The sequence below is a fragment of the Mauremys mutica genome, chromosome 11 (genome assembly GCF_020497125.1).
Source record: "Mauremys mutica isolate MM-2020 ecotype Southern chromosome 11, ASM2049712v1, whole genome shotgun sequence".
In the NCBI taxonomy this organism is placed as follows: domain Eukaryota; kingdom Metazoa; phylum Chordata; order Testudines; family Geoemydidae; genus Mauremys; species Mauremys mutica.
The window spans coordinates 71,436,755-71,453,901 of NC_059082.1; the positions used below are offsets into that span (position 1 = coordinate 71,436,755).

The 17,147-nt window shown below is 39.3% G+C and overlaps 1 protein-coding gene across 1 annotated transcript in view; it reads left to right on the forward strand.

Annotated features, from left to right (window-relative positions):
• Positions 1 to 17,147, forward strand: part of LMTK2 (lemur tyrosine kinase 2) — a 76,675-nt gene that overhangs the window by 22,213 nt on the left and 37,315 nt on the right. Inside the window, exons 2-6 of the mRNA XM_044979555.1 lie at positions 763 to 887; positions 1,931 to 2,075; positions 7,073 to 7,146; positions 7,714 to 7,832; positions 11,221 to 11,308. Coding sequence (XP_044835490.1) covers positions 763 to 887; positions 1,931 to 2,075; positions 7,073 to 7,146; positions 7,714 to 7,832; positions 11,221 to 11,308 — 551 coding nt within the window. The remainder of the gene's footprint in view (positions 1 to 762; positions 888 to 1,930; positions 2,076 to 7,072; positions 7,147 to 7,713; positions 7,833 to 11,220; positions 11,309 to 17,147) is intronic.

A 17,147-nucleotide genomic window follows, 5' to 3' on the forward strand; every position in this document is an offset into this window, starting at 1 on the left:
AATAGCTTCATATTTCTTTTAAAAATAAATACTCTCATTCTGAAGATGTATGTCTTGGCATCCTCCCAGTTAACTATATGAACATGTCTGTCCTTTCCCTGGTTCTCATTCCTTGTCCCTTCCTGTGTTGTCATCTTAATGCAGCTCTTCTGCTTTGTTTGTTTGGTAAAATGCCATGCAAATCTGTGACTATGTACGTGATGACCCAACTTCTCTATAGGCAGTATTTTTGGACATGTTTCATAACGTCCCTACTAAAAAGCAGTTGATCCTAATTGATTATACATGTGCAGTGCTGCAAACGAAGGTGAAAAAACTTCTGGGTATTTGCTAATATGTCAAATTTCTCCACAAGCCAAGCTTAATTCCGTGGATGTGAGCAGGAATGATCATAAGCACTTAGAGTACGTCTACACTGCAATTGAATACCTGTGGCTGGCCCACGTCAACTGACCCGGGCACTAGGGGTATAAAATTACAGTATAGGTGTTCGGGCTTGGGCTGAACCTCGGAAACCCCACAAGGGGGGTGGGTCCTGGGCTCCAGCCCAGGCCCAAATGTCTATACTGCAGTTTTACAGCCCTGCAAGCCCAAGTCAGCTGATGGATCAATCATAGGTGTTTAATTGCAGCATGGACATACACCCTAAAACTCATTTGTATCTTACACTGCCAGTCACTATTTATTTTGCATGTTTCAAAAGGTTTTAAACTTTAAGACTTAAATACATTTGTTTAAAACTGCATGTGTGTTTATTTCTAGGGGAAATAGCTGCAGCTGAAGTTTCTTCCTCTTTTGTGGCTTTGGCTGCATGTAGTTTAGTAGTCCTGGTAATACTGCTTGTGAACTGTGTGTCCTGCTGTAAGGATCCAGAGATAGACTTTAAGGTAAGCATTGAAGTTAAAAATGATAAAAAAGTAATCTGTGATGGATAATGATATAACTAACGTACAAATGATTCAGAATATCACTCTGCAGTAGATGTGATTTAAACATTTTTCCTCTCCTGAAATGGCCAAATTCTGCACTTGCTTGCATGCTGTGCAACACCATTGAACACAGATAAGTGCAGAACTTGGCCCAGAGTGCATACTATAGCAAGTTACTTGTAATTTACTACAGTAAAAAGTTATCATAAGTGTATATATTTGCTAATAATTTTACTAGTAGTTTAATACTTTGCCAAGACTATATGATAAAGATCAGTTCTTCATATATTATTCTTGTTTTGTTTGTCTAATTGCCATTTTTACGTATTGACAGGATTACAGAACTTCTGTTAAGTAAGTCATTAGAAGGTACAACCTAACAATAGCTAAACTCTGCCTAGTGGAAAAATTCTGATTAGTATTCAAATACAGCTATCTTTGTGACCTCTGTGAATCTGGAATTACGTTTTATCATTGGAAGTGAAGCTTAGGACTCAGTTGCTTTGAGATAATGTAGATGTTTGATCAAGTTATTTACATCATCTGGGGCAACATCTTTTGAAATCTCTCTGTAATTCTTATCATATCAGACTAGCAATGCTTCTACCTTATAACATTGTGATTAAATGAAAAAAGAATAAAGTTATTGCTACTGATTGGTTTTGGAAATGCAGGACCTCCGGGGAATCTTGTTTTCAAACAAAGTCCTTTTTTAAAATGGAAGTGGTTTGTTGAAAAGAATAAATTTGTTCAACTACTAGAGAATTTGAAAAGAGATTAGATCTGAATGATTTTTTTTTAAACAAAACCAGTTAAATATATTATAACACATATTGCAATTGTCTCTGGATGGGGTGTTTGTCACCCCGGAGCTAATAATGGTGATGTAATCAAGTTTTCAAGTTCAAATCTGATGCACTGTGAAAGAATATATTAGTCTTCCAGTTTGAAGGCATTAAGACTCCTTGTATCGTGGTTTCCGAAAATCTTTGCTCTTGCAGGAATTTGAAGATAATTTTGATGATGAAATAGATTTTACACCACCAGCAGAAGATACCCCATCTGTTCAGTCTCCAGCAGAAGTGTTTACTCTTTCAGTTCCAACCATTGCTTTACCAGCTCCATCCCAGTTTCAGCCTCCTGCAGGTGATGTGAACCTTTTTTTAACTATGAAACTGAAGATGATCAAGTGATAGTCATCTAGAATTCTAGTATCTGAAATATAGTATTCATATGTGCATCTTGTTTATACTGTATATATTACACAAATCTATTGTTTATTTACTAAAGAGTTTACTGAGTCTAGGCAAATATTTATTTGTAAATTATTTTTATTGCAGCATAAGAACTTTGTGAAATCCAGGAAAAAATGTTTTTCTGTTAGATACAAAATAAAATGTATTCATATTTCCTCTCTTCAGAAATAAGCTATAAAATAGTTTTCAGAATCTAAGTTTTCAAAAATTAAAGTGCATAGTAAATATTTTAATAGATGACTTTTTCCACTCTTAAACTAATATTAAAAAAAAGGACTAGATGGAGATACTTAGTTTGACCATGTATAATTTTTGCCTCTTAATAGTCCTGGTTCATGGACCAGGGTCTGTTCCCAATGAAGCTAGTAGAATTTTAGCCACTGACTTAAGTGGGAGCAAGATTGAGCTTCATTTTAGCAAATTTTTGGGGGGGATCTGAAACTTGTACCTGTAACCCTGCTTGTCACACCATTAGCTTATTTTTACTGTGAACATCCTTTGCTTCAAATCTGTGAGGATGAAACTGAAAAATGGAATCAGATTAATTTTCCCCCTGTGATTTAAAAAGGTTTCATGTATACTTTCCAAAAAAAAAAAGAAAAAGACACAGTCCCCATATAGGAAACTGTAGTTACCTTTAATTGAATTGCAGCATCTCAAATATTATGCACAAATTACTATTTAATATAAAATATGGAATTATTATTTCCAGATGCACATAACACTTCTGATTAATACAAAGAAATCTCTCTGGCAATACATCCATGGCCAACTGCAAGTGTTTAGAGAGGAGACCCAAAGGAGACTTCAGTAACTATCCAGAGTTTTAAAAAGAAAACCATTAACTAAATGACTTCTAACATTTTTGCTTAAGAAATACATTACCTTATATTTCAGCAGTGTGCATGCTGAATTTTCTAGATATCTGCTACCTATTAATGTGGTCTTTCCAGGTTACCAATGATTCCATGAGAATTTCTAATTTTGCCGCAAGAATTTTCTCTAGGCAAATGCATGAACTGGATTGCACCTTTAAAATGCTTGGAAGCTTTGAAGTTAATAGTGATAATTGTAAACCATAGTGATTTCAGGTGCCTTTTTGCTCTCTTATCAGAAGATACCTATTTTTTTACACAACTTTTTAAAGGCCATTTATCCAGACTGTAAAGTAGACTAATACCTTTGGAGCATTTTGTATGAGGTAGGAATGGCTTAGAAATGTCTAGGAATTGTCATGCCCACTATGTATAATATTTACAATAATCAGTGTAATTTAAAGGTATTTGAGCCTATGTGTTAAGTCTGTAAGTACTGCAGGTATATTTGCATGATGTGCTGTGAAATGTTACGCTTTTATTGTGATTCACAAATCAGTGAACTCTAGGTCTTGATACAATGGAATATAACAGCTCCACTGGAACTGTCCTAGTCTGTCATGTCTGGAATTCACATGCTGAAGAAGGCTTAAAGATCCCTCTAAAATACAGATCAATGGTGACTGTTCTCAATTGATCAGGGTCCAATTATAAGATTTCTGGGAGTTCTGGCAGTCAACTTCCCTCATCTGTGTATGTAAATTCATGCTTGAAAAATGAACTCAACTACTGCTAGCTTGAGTACTAAGCCTACTGCCATCCCCACAAGTTTACACCACCTTCAACTTTAAAAGGAAAAAGCATTTGTATACTATGTATAAAAAAATTCTTCCTGTTTATGCTTTTAAAAATATTACTACTAAGTCTGGCCAAACAGTAGAAAAAAATTAATCCTGGTCGGTGCAATTCAGTAAATATCTTTGTCAGATAGTGTTTGATCAGGCCTACTTACTGTCACTATAGCATTTGCTTTTCCTCTTTCCCCCTCCTGCCTTCACTCTACTTTTTCTTTTTCTTATATTAGATCATGGTATATTTCTTTCTGAGTTGTTTTAAGCACGTTTCTGCCATTCTCACCACCCTTCTCTTTCTCAAATTTGTGCTGTTTGTCTGTTCCCTTATATTTTCTCACAAAACTTTTGTGCATCATATGTTCCTGTTTATCTTTATTTTATCACTTACACAGTCTCATGCCCTACCAGCACATGTCTGGCAGAAATTTCTAAGCCTTAATTGTCAAAAGATTAAACTTACTAGACACAGGCTAATACAAAGGGTGGGATTTGAGAAGGTCTTATGTCCAGAGACAATAACAGGTGAAAAGTCAGCTACTGTGAAAATTGGAAGGTGCTGGGATTTGATATTAGGGTTCTCTCTTTGGACCCTACTTGTGAGTCCAATCTTTATCTTTCTCCAGGTGGTAGGTTTTTATACTTAAAGGTGCCCTTCAATCTCCTGTGCCTTCTCCTAGTTTCCTTTTACAAGGGTGAAGAAACACTGTTTGTTCCTTCTGTTACAATGAGAGGAGTCTCTGCTACTTAACGCATCTCTCAGGCTCCATATAAAATAAAATAATAATAATAAAAAAAATCTTTCTGGTGAACAGGTCTACTGCTTTCCTTTGCTGTTGCTCTTAGTTTTTCCCAGCACCAGCAGAATGAAAATAACTATCAGTTTTACTGTTTGTCATGAGATTCTGAAAATCAGCAGTGGAACCTGACAAGGCTAGTTAACTTTCATTCTTCTGCAGGTTGTGGAAGAATATGAGCGGCAATAGATGCTCTGGATCTGTCTGTAGAAGAAGAAAGCATTGTATTAGTTAGCCTTCCTAATATGGACTGAGTATGTCTTTGCAACCTTAAGGGCTTGAAAATTTTTTTGTTGTTGTTTTGGTAAAGCTTAGCTTTAGCAGAAGCTGATGGCACTCACCTAAGCATTTTTGATCAGCTCTCAGTGAGGGAACTTTTAAACCCTGTGTGGGACAACTTACTGCAGACACTCACTTCTCTCCCCTTCTCCCTCCCCCCCCAAGAAAAAAACAAAAAAAACAACAAACCAAAACTTTCTGAAAGAGGCCTGTTTTCCCTTTCTTGCAGGGGCGGCTCTACCTTTTTGGCCGCCCCAAGCAGTCATGCGCGGGAGGCGCCCCGGAGCCGCGGGAGCAGCGGACCTCCCACGGGCATGACTGCAGAGGGTCCGCTGGTCGCGCGGCTCGGCTGGACCTCCCGCAGCTGCGGACGGTTCGCAGGTCCGGTGGCTCCGCTTGAGCTGCCGCAGTCATGCCTGCGGGAGGTTCCACTGGAGCCGCGGGACGAGCGCCCCCTCCGCAGTCATGCCTGCGGCAGGTCCACTCGTCCCGGGGCTCCGGTGGACCTCCCGCAGACATGACTGCGGCAGGTCTGCCGGCCCAGCCTGCCGCCCCCCGGGAAAGGGCCGCCCCACGCGCGTGCTTGCCGCGCTGGGGTCTGGAGCCGGCCCTGCTTTCTTGCCCTCTTTCTTCTGCCTATTTGCTGATATTTGCATTTCCCCCTCTTTTTGTGCTGTTTGTCTCTTTGTACCTGGGTGGGTGTTTGTTTTTTTTGGCCTGCTTATTTTTAAAAACAAAATGTTGAGAGCTGTAAAGGAAAACTGATTAGGATTAATCAGCTGCTTCTTTAATCTCTGCAGAGCTGACTCTTAAGCAAAACTGACTAGGATCACAGAATCTCAGCATTTGATTTAACACTCTTTTCCCCACCCTCCCCTTTCCCTTTACTTTCCCAAAAGGGGAGACTGTCTTGTCACCTCAGCAGATTGCTGCCTCTCCCCAAGATTGTTTCCATGGCAAGGTCTACACTACAAACTGTTACTGTTATAGCTGTATTGGTTAGAATTGTGATGACGTATGATCCCTGACTGACATAGTTGTGCTGACAAAATGACAAAAGCCCTTAGTTTAGACAGGTATATTGGCAAAACTGTTCATTTTCAGATATAGCATGTTTTGCTTTGGGGGTGGGGAAGGAGGGCCTGAAATAAGCTATACTGGTAAAGTGCTCCTTAGTATAGACCTGGCCTACAGTGGCAAAAATGGGAGCTCCCACTAGTACCAAAAATGGGAGCAACTCATGGTAGCAGTGACAAAAGCTGTATTGTACTGTCGACAGGGCTTAGGTGTCTTTACCACTGTGTTCTTTACCACTTAGAATGGTTGAACACATCTGAGCCTTGTCTACCTTGCAACTTCTTGTTACCGCCAGTGGAGCTGCACTTGCAGTGAATTATGGGTATATTTTTGCCAGTGTAGATAGAGGCTAAGGGTTTCAGATTTCCTAGCAGTTAGCCAAGGGGGCTTTTCATGTGAAGTACATTTTTTTAAAAAGAAAATTTCCCCTCACATAGGTAGAGGCTGCAATTAGAGCAGCTGGGTCGGTGTGTAAAGAACTGGAGCTCTGCTGGTAAGGTGGCTAATCAGGGCTTGTAAAAGCCGTGAGTATTCCATGATCTGCTGTGGGCTTGTGTTCTGCCATTTATGTAGGACTTCTGTAAACAGTGATTTAATAGATTCCATAACAGTCTAATGCAGATATATTTACAGAGCTAAATGCAAACTCAGCTGTTTTGACTTTCTTGCTTTTGTTGATTTGCAGTATATCTGGATGTATTGAAAGCTAAAGTTTACACGTCATTCTTAACTTGCATTATTGTGCAAAGGTATTTCATTGTTCTTGGATTGGTTTCTAGTTGAATCTGTTTAAAAGCCTAAACAAGTTGAGAAGTGTCAGCCTTGGCTTTCGTTCATATGTCGTTAGGTTAGCCTTGTTTTAATACTTTGTCATTGTATATGTTTAACAATATTTTCTGCTGCTTAGCTTAATATGTGCATTGTATTGTAGTGTACTGTAATTAGTGTAAGAACTAATTTTTTTTTTTAGCGTTTTAGGATCATGCATTATTTCTTCAACGGTAGCATAGGTACTTTTGGCCATTTTGAGTAGCTTGATGTGTGTCTATTTTTTGTTTTCTATAACAGAAGGATCAAAGTCTCAAGTTGCACGTCAGAGTCTAAACTATATTCAAGAAATTGGAAATGGCTGGTTTGGAAAGGTGAAAAATCCTCCTTTAATATTGTAGTTCTGCAGTTGAGATTTTATTCCTAAGTAGAGACCTATATTACCATTTAAAATGATATTTATCCAAAGTAATAACACAACAAGAAAATTGTCTTTAGAACTTAATTTGTATTGCTGTTTGCATGCACTTTATTTTCCATCTCATTGCTATCTCTTTAATTCAGATGCAGTGCTGCTTAACAAAACATTACTTAAAATAGTCAGAAATTCCACTTCAGTAGACTGAGCATTTAATCACTGTTTTAATTTTAGCAGCTTTTTTAGAAAAAGCACTGTAACTCCAATTTTTATTTTTTAAAAATATACTTTTTTTAAAAAATGTAGAGGATTAATATCACTTGTCAGAATAATTTCTTAAGTGTGGAAACTTAATTATCAAAGCTTTGGATGTGTTAGCAAAAAAGTCAGAAAACACCCGTAGCCACATGTTTCTAATGGCTTTGTTTTTTCTTTGTGTTGTAATTGAGGTATAACAGGAAACCAGATACTTCCTCTTTAAATGTGACTGAAACTATGTAATGTAGAATTGTTTGTTTTTCAGGTCCTACTTGGGGAGATCTACTCAGGTACTAGTGTAGCAAGAGTAATAGTGAAGGAATTAAAGGCAAATGCAGGTCCCAAAGAACAAGAACAGTTTTTGAGAAATGGAGAACCTTACTAGTAAGTAGTCTCTCATACCTTGGGTAACTTGAAGATAGTCCATGCTACTAATATATATGTAAACCATGGAAAGCTGTCTTGTTCAATATTATGGTTCTTTTTTATATAATACTCATCTCTGTCCTCCCTTTTCAGTGTGTTAATATAAAGGAAATGTTGGTAGTTTAAGAAAGGAAAAATACACATTCAATATTGTCAACACTAAATTATCAAAAATTGAGTCAGACATATCCCCCCAGATCATGAGATTTTAAATAGTGCAATTTTTTGTTTTTATTGCTTTCCAATTTTTGAGCCTTTAAGAGTACACTTGATTTGCATTCTTGGGCTTTTCTCTGCAGGCATGAAGGCTAGAGATTTTTTTAAATTGATACTGAGATTTTCATGTAGTCACTTGCCTCCAGGAGCTTGAGCTTTGAGAGAGAAACCAAATATAGTGAACTTGTGATAAAATCACAGGAGTTGGCAATGCTTTATGTACTTTATTTTTTTAACAAAACTTATTTTTAAGCAGCATCTTATCTGTTTTTAAACATTAAACAAATGTTAAAGCCAATCAAAGAAGTGATTAGGTTATACAAATAGTTTTTTTATCATTGTGTTTGGGTCACTTGCGATTTAACTTGGTGGTGGGGAAAAAAACTAACATGGAATGGACATGAACAAGCACTCGAAAAAGAAAAAACTGTTACTAACCTTACCACAACTGTTCTTCAAGGTGTGTTGCTCGTGTCCATTCCACGACTATCCTCCTGCCCCTCTTCAGAGTTAGCTGGCAAGAAGGAATGGAGAGGGTATGGGGCTGTCTGGGTCCCTTTGACTGGTGCATGAACATGGGGAATCAGAGTGTGCTAGAGCTGGCCTGATGCATACCACTGCGGGAAAAATCTCCAGCAATGGTGCATGCGGCACACACATACCTAATGTGGAATGGACATGAGCAACACATCTTGAAGAACAACAGTTACGGAAAGGTTAGTAACCGTTTTTTAACATCAGCTCCGATGGTGAAGGCTTGGGATAAACAGCTACTGGTACTCCCATCCACTTCTAGAGTTGATGCGGTACTGATAGCGACCCGGCCCCAGAGGGAGCTGACCAGGGAAGCTCTGGTTCTGACGACTTTGCCCTGAGGTACAAGGAGAGTCTATTCGCTATCAGACACCTATGTCTCCCTGGAGGACATCATTGCTCTTCACTATCCACGTTCACCCCTCCTATTAGGACCATCTCTATTCTGGAACATTAATACACCAGAAGAAGAGACCATCTTGATGAGGCAGCTGTATCCATCCCACCTGCCAGCCTTGAGGCACAGCCATCGGTATTGCTGGTTCTGCTGCAGATGAGGGATCTGGCTTTCTCTTTAGATGAGTCTGAGGCTGGTTCTCTGCCAGATGATCCATCCTACTGTTAATATTGGAGATTGTGGGAGCCCCTGGGTATCTAGCCAAAGGCTCCCACAATCAGTTCAGGAGTCCTATTTGCCATCACCTGGACTCTTGCAACCAGCCCTGTCGGAATACTTGGAAGGGGAAGGTGAGCTGGATTCACTGTTTCTGGAAGCAATTTCATTGTCTTCACTGGATGAGGTGGTTACTCCAGCTACTCCCTCTCTGCCAGATGACTTCAAACAATATCAAAAGCTCATGTACAGGTACAGATTCAGCTTGAGAAAGTACAGGAGCCTCAGGTTAATTTACCCTACACTGGGGTATAGGACAAGACTGCGTCCTCAGCTGTTTTACCACCAGTGTACTCAGGAGGCACCATGCAAGAGACAGAGGGTTTTATAGACCAGGTACCCAGCTTCTACAGCATCCAATGCCACATCATATTTTAATCCTCAATCAAAAAGTTTCTGTTGATGGGACTGTTAAGACCCGTGTCCCTTTATTGATACTGCTTCGTTTCCCTCCTCTGATATTCGGAGGCTGCCTTACCCAATTTGCCAAAAACTGAAGGGCTCTAAATACAGATGAATGAGTATTAGAGATTATTCATGGAGGCTATCTAATTGAGTTTTCTGGTACCTTCTACCCACAAACCCCCTTCTCAGTTCCTTTTCAGGGACCACTCTCATGAGGTGATTCTATTACATGAGGTGAACTTCCTTCTTCTCAGGGAAGCCATAGAAAGGGTTTTGCCTCAGCATCAAGGGAAGAGGTTCTATTCCCTTTACTACTTGATCCCCAAGAAGAATGGGGGATGGAGCCCAATTCTTGGTCTGAGACAGCTGAACAGGTGCATTTGAAAACTACAGTTCCACAGGTTATCAAAAATTCCCTTGTTAGAGAAGGACACATTATTTGCAGTTCTTGACATTAAAGATGAATATTTTCACACAGACATCCACCCAGCGCACAGGAGGTTCTTTAGGTTCCTCTTTGATCAAGAGCATTTTCAATTCAGAGGCCTCTCCTTTTGGTCTAGCTACTGCACCCAGGGTCTTTACAATGTTTTTTTCAGTCGTGCCAGCTTGGGTGAGAAGAGAGAGATTTACAGTCTTTCCTTACCTAGACAACTGGTGTCAGATGGGCAATACTTACAAGGTAGTCCAGCAAGCAGCCAGTGTTCTGCTCAACCTTCTGTCTTCCCTGGGTGTCTGTATCAATCATGAAAAATGCATGTTGACCTGCATGAGTTGTTTTATAAGAAAGACATTGGACTCGACTACAGCAAAACCATGTCTACCTCTGGAGAGGTTTCTCATACAACAGGTCACTATCAGATCCAGGCCATCAATCACAACTTGCCTTTCCTTGCTTGGCCTCATGTACACATGTGATTCTGTTAGGGAGGCTTCATCCTTGTTGACTACAAGCTTGGCTTCTTTCCATGTACTCACCAGAGAAAGGCAACACAAACAGCAAGGGAACAGTTCTGCTTAGAGTTTTAGACTCTCTCGTCTGGTGGACAAAACCAGAGAAGATTTGGGTGGGGATCCCTTTCCTCACACAATTCCTGAGGGCAGCCATCATTACTGATGCCTCCCTCTTGAGTTGGGGTGCTCATGTGGGCAATCATATGGCACAAGGCATCTGGACTATATGGGAGTCCAGAATGCATGTCACATCACTAGAACTCTGTGCGGTCCACTGAGCCCGTGATGCCTTTCTCCCACTCATCCAATCCAGACATGTCCAATATTATTTGGACAACATAAGGGTATTTTATGTAAACAAGTGGAGGGAGGGAGATCTCTTCCTCTGTGCATAAAGGCAGTCATCCTCTGGAATTGGTGCATCAGCCATCGCATAACACTATCAGCAGCATATTTTTTCAGGAAACTGAGATGCATAGTGGGTAGTAGTATTCAATCATGTTAGAGCTATTAATGTGTACTGCTGTCTTTCTGACTTAAAATAATCTGTTTGTATTTTTATAGCATTCTTCAGCATCCAAATGTTCTGCAGTGTATTGGGCAGTGTGTGGAAGCCATCCCGTATCTTCTGGTGTTTGAGTTGTGTGACTTAGTAAGTAAACTTAATAGTAAAAATAGTAAATTTAATAATAGTTTATAGTTAGAAAATACTGTTTTCTTTAGAGTACGTTTTAAGAGGTTTTTGTGAACCTCACTATTGAAACCACCTGTTCATTTTTGAAATATTCCTCGAAGAGTCACATAAAGGTATCTTAAAAGGTAAATAACATTTATTTACTTTTTTTCATTTGTGGACCACAAAAGCAATATTTGTTTATACTTACCTCTCTAAGTTCAGGATTTAACTTCTAGTTCATTGTGGGAATTTCTAAAGAGGAAAATAATTGTACAGAAAGTAAGCTTTGCCACTTTGTTCTTCCTGGACAACAGAATTGTTAGTATATCACATTTTGAAAAACCCCCTGTTAATTCTATGTATGAATGAGGCAGAAGTCCTGTGAGGGTGGAGAGAGAAAAGGGAAGTGGGGAGTACAGGATCATCTAACTAAAGACTGGTATCGTAATGCATAAGCCCAAGGGAACCAAATAAAGGTTGCATGGTAACCTTAATTCATACATTTCCTAACTTTTGAGAATTTGATTTTAGTGTTAACATTCTTTTAATGTCATTTATTAATGTAAATTCTTAAAAAATTAAGAACTTAAAAATTGAAAAAACCAAACAAACCCAAATTCAATAAGGTGGAATTCTGTTAATACTTCATATGGATTTTCATCAGGGTTTGGGATCTTTAGATCCACAGCACAGTTCTCAGGCTTCTAACTGATAGCATAGAACAGTGGTTCTCAAACTGGGGCTGCCGCTTGTGTAGGGAAAGCTCCCAGTGGGCCTGGCCGGTTTGTTTACCTGCTGCTGCTCCAGGCCAATGGGAGCTGCTGGAAGCGGCCCAGCCCGGCCTGCCAGGGGCTTTCCCTACGCAAGCGGCGGCCTCGGTTTGAGAACCACTGGCATAGAAGGCTGTTATCTTTCTCATGGATTTGCCATTAGAGGGACATGGTGATGAGATTTCCCAGTAGGTTTCACAGCAATTTGTTAGACAGCAAAAGAATGTTGAGACTCAGGAATAATAGGTTCAATTTCAGGTTCTGTAGGGAAGAGTTATCTTATGGTTAACAGACCCTTCTGTCCCTGACCCTCAATCTCTCTATGTCCCTTTCTACTCCTATTTTTCCTGGTTTCGGCCCCTCTTGTTCCTGCGCAGTCAGCTTTCCCCTCTGTTCCTGATCCTATCCTCCCTGCCTCCAACACTCTTTCTTCCCCCTTGCTCCTCTACATTAAAGTCGGGCAGCTTCGTCTTTCTCCATGCTGCCAGGGTGGCAGCAGGTGGAGCATTGAGAGCATAGGAAAGACAGTCTCCCTGGTTTCAGTTCCAGTTTTTGCTGCCACAGCAGCCATTGGCAGTGGGAAGAGGAGTTGCAGCAAAGGTTCTGCTTAGTCCTGGTAACCCTGGGTTGGAATATGTTCGGTCTCTGTGAGTATGGTGCGTGCAGAGTCTGGTTGAAATGTAGATGCTGTTAGGAAATGGAGCATACGAAGTGGAAAAACAGAATCTTTGGAGAATCTAGCTGCCTAACTCTAACAAGTCTCTTCTGAGCATGTGCAAACTGAGATTTCAGAGGCTTATAAACTGGCCAAATGTAAGCATATTTTTATTGGCACATCCCTAATGCCAGTGTGACCTCCTTGCCAAACTTTAGTTCCCTGCTCCAAAACATGGAAAGTTAGAGCTTCTCAGATGCTTTTTTTACTCAATTTTTTTAATATGGGCAAAGCAACTTATTTTCCCCTAAATTTATTTTTGGAAATGTTTGAACCATTTTACCATAAATTTCCCAGAAAAATTCAGCCTGAGGGTTGAAATTTTCTATGCCCAAATGGCTAATTTGGCAAAGTTGCAAGCAACTGAAAACAACCGTGTAATGGACAAGGAGCTGCTATGTAATAATCGAAGAATACTGAGATGTAACAATTTTATGATCACTCTGACCTTGTCAGTGAAGTCAAGTTGTTGTATATTGGGTTCTAAGACTTTCCTGTGTGAATTTATTAATTTTAGTTTAAGAGACTGGGAAAGAACAAAAAGGAAGGCAACACAGTAGCTCCCTGTTTAAGCAACCTCTGACAAAACACTTCAGGGGTCGGGGCCAATTACAGAACAATGTATATGTCTAGGCCCCTGGCCAAAGTGACACAGCTGTTCTATCAGTATTCTGAATGAAGAGACCAAAAGAACAGTAAACAGTTTAAAAAGCCCTTCTGAGGAAACGGGAAGGTGGTGGTGGAGAGGAGTCCCGTTGTCACAGCTGTCAGGGGGACAGTTTGATACAGAGAGGCTCTGTAGAAGAGTCTGAAAGAGTTGGATTTTTTCCCCAGCTTCCAGGGAATGGTAAGCCTTGCAGACAGATGGACAGGCAAACATAGGGATTGTCTTACTGTTTTTTGGGAGCTATTTTTTCTGAAATGCTTTTGTTTTAAATATATACTTTGCTTTAAGAAAGCTGTGTGGTCACTGGTTACCACTGTCATTCTTTCTGGAGAGAAGAAAACAGCATGTGCTGAACATAAGTCAGACCTGCTGAGGAATTGCAATTAATCACTGGGGACTGCAGCGAGATCCAAGTCTGTGAGAGGGAGAATCATGCAATTCCACCTCAAGATAGAGGTGACTGCTTGAGGCCTAGTACCTCAGTGGTACACTTCAGACGAGACGGGGTCAGAGGTGCAGTTACTTGGGAATTGTGACATACAGTACTTAGAAAAATAAAACAAAAAACCCAACTATGTTTGGATGAGTTTAAAGACTAGCTATAGAACCAACTCTTTTTAAAGGATTGTGGTTTCAAAGAATTCTTAAAGCAGGATTTCACTGCAAAATGTATGAAGACAGAAATAGACTCAAATGTGCATATATAATGTACATCAAAAGTAAATCTCCCAGAAGCAATAAAGTAGTGATTAGGCTTTGCTTGTAAAATTTTCATTGTTAATCAGTTTTACCAATATAAAATTCTTTCCCGAAAAGCTCAGTGCACAAATATGATTGTATTCACATTAATTGATTCAAGCAATTTCAAACAGAATAGCAGGGTGAACCTATGACTTTTCTCAGAGAAAATGCTAGTTAACCTCCAAAAATGACTACCCTGTTTTAATCATTGGCTTTTTTACTCAGATTTTATTAGCTGGATTTAAATAAAATGAGGCAGATGAACCCTGATAGAATATCAGTCATCTTTTCTCTTTATAGAAAAATGGTTTGAGCTTAGAAGAAAGTTGCGTTTTACATTGCTTATGTTAACACAGATAAGCACATAATCAGCCCTTACTGCCATATTTCTGAGTAGGTAAATTATTTAACTTGACTTTATAAAAATTACTCAATCTTCAAATGTAAAAGTTGCCCTGCTTCTCTTATTACAGAAATATTTTTTTATACTCTTGTTTGGTTTGAGACTTAACAGTTAATGCCAGAATTTATCATGGTAGAAGGTAATCCAGAGAAGGATTTTACTTATGTGAGATAAAATAAACTTTCAGTTTAATTGAAGCCAGTAAACTTGACAGCCAAAGAAGTGGCTTTCATAAACCTGAATGCAGTTGAATTATCTCATTGGCATGGAAAATAAACACTGCTGCTTTCTGTTCCAAGCAAACTAAAAATGTATCTGGAAGATAGAGTAATAAATGTCTAAATAAATTATATAGTAAGTTAAAGTTAAATAATGCTTGCCTGTATAATTTGTGTTTCTCAGACTGAACATCTAGCCTATCTGGCGGAGTTCTGACCTCTTGGGTAGGGTTCTACCTATTGTTTGTTTGTTTGTTTTTTTTGTTTTTGTTTAATTCACTGAGCGTACTTGTGTCCTAGATGCCAAACAGGCAAATAAGATGTGGTCCCTACCCCAGAGATCTTACAGTTAATCAGACATCATAAGGGAAGAAGAAAGGATAATGAAAAGCAAGATTTAGTACTTCAAGAACATACGTGCAGTACTATTAAACTAATTTCTCTGTCTCATGTCTGTTTTGAGGGGGGAGGGAAGAGGCTAGGGAGGAGTAATGTAAAAAGGGGTGAAATTTAAAAGGCTGTAAGATTTGGAGTGAGGGTGGTAGACAGGGGGAATATGGGATGAGTGAGGAAGGGCCGCAGGGGTTGGAGTTCTGTGATTGGAGAAGTCCAAAGAAAACTCAAGTATAGATATCAGTTTTGATGTCCAGAGTCTGCTGTTGTAGAAGCTGCTGGTGGAATTTCCGGGCAGTTTAGGCATTTGTAGAAAAGGTGGCAGGCCCTACACTAACCTTGTCCCCAGCTGGCTACTGCTAGGTGTACATGGGTATTTGCAGTGACTTGAACCTTGCGTACTCTGCCATTCAAGTTTCCTCAGTCCCCACTGTGGTCCTGGCAAGGTTAGTGGCTAGAGTCATTGGTGCCTGGAGAGGCTGCATGTGGGTCTAGTGGGAGGCAATATATTATATATACTATAGCAATATCATACCACAGTAAAATCCTTCACTTTGTTACTAGTATTTGTGAAAATGTGTGAAATTCTAGTCAATAGAAAATACATTTCCTGTGTTAACATCTGCATGAAGAGGAAACTGATTTCTAGCAATAAGGGGCCTAAGATGCAAATCATGTTTGATGCAAGAACGGTAATGCTTTCAGAAATGACCTGAAGTGACTGTCCTTTCTGGGGGTGAGAAGTAATCCATTGTTCATGGGACTTCTGGCAGTAATGTGTCTTTGTGACAGAGCTAGGAGATTAAAAGTCAGGCCATTACATTTATTTTACTTTACTCATTTTACAGAACTGAAAAGGAAGCAAAAGAACACTCTGAAAGCCTGTAAATTTACACAGGTGGCTGGGTAAAGAGATTAAATCCCAGTTTTCACTTCGTAACATAAAGAAGTTGGCTATAATTCTTTAAAATAGTTACTGTAGAAGATGTATGTGCTTAATATGTTACTTAATCTTAAATGATCCTGTAACAGTTTACATGATATTTTGGGTGCAGTCTTCTGATCTATAATTACTTAATGGTGTAGTGGTTACTGTCTCAAGATGGTGCCAGGTTAGTATAGTATCCAGCTTATTTGCCTTGATATATTACCAGCCAGATGCGGCCAACTTTTTGTTAGCACAGCAAATCTTCTGATAGAATTATCTAAATTATGAGTAAAGAAAACTTTAGAATAAATGGAGTTAACATTTGTATTGTGAGGTTGGCTTGCCTTACTTCTGCAGAAACTCACTCTCCAGGAACCTACCAATTCCATGAGCAGATGAGGTCAGCAGTCTACAGTTATTTGAAGTGCTCTGCATGTGCTTAAAACATTGTGTTGCTGGTGGAGTTTGAAATAGTCGGAGTCACAAAAAGCTCAGCGTTCCACTGACAGTCATTTTTAGAACTTCAGAAGCTAGGTTATTTGTTTTTACAAATATCTTAAACTTTCAGTGTATAAGACTCAGGACTCTCAATCGTGATTAAATTCTAGTGCTTATGTTTTTCCAGACATCTCATTTAATAAACTTAACTTGTCTTAAGACTGTGAAAATCTTCTTCCTTCACACCCTTTGATGCAATCAAATGCTGAGCACCTCTTCATTTTGTCACAAACCGTCAGCTGAGTACACTACTTGTTGAGAAGTAGCAGCAAAATGGCAGCAATCATTGAAATAAATTAACATGAATCCCAGTGAGATCTAAGCTGACCAGGGACAACCTGAATTTTCAGAACTTTTTATTAGTAAATGCACAATGCTGTAGTGACATAAAGGTTTTATAAGCATGTTTGGGATGGCTGCATTACTTAGAGTGATAAAGCCATGAGTAAGTAACGTGTCATCCCAAGTGAATCCCAGAAAAG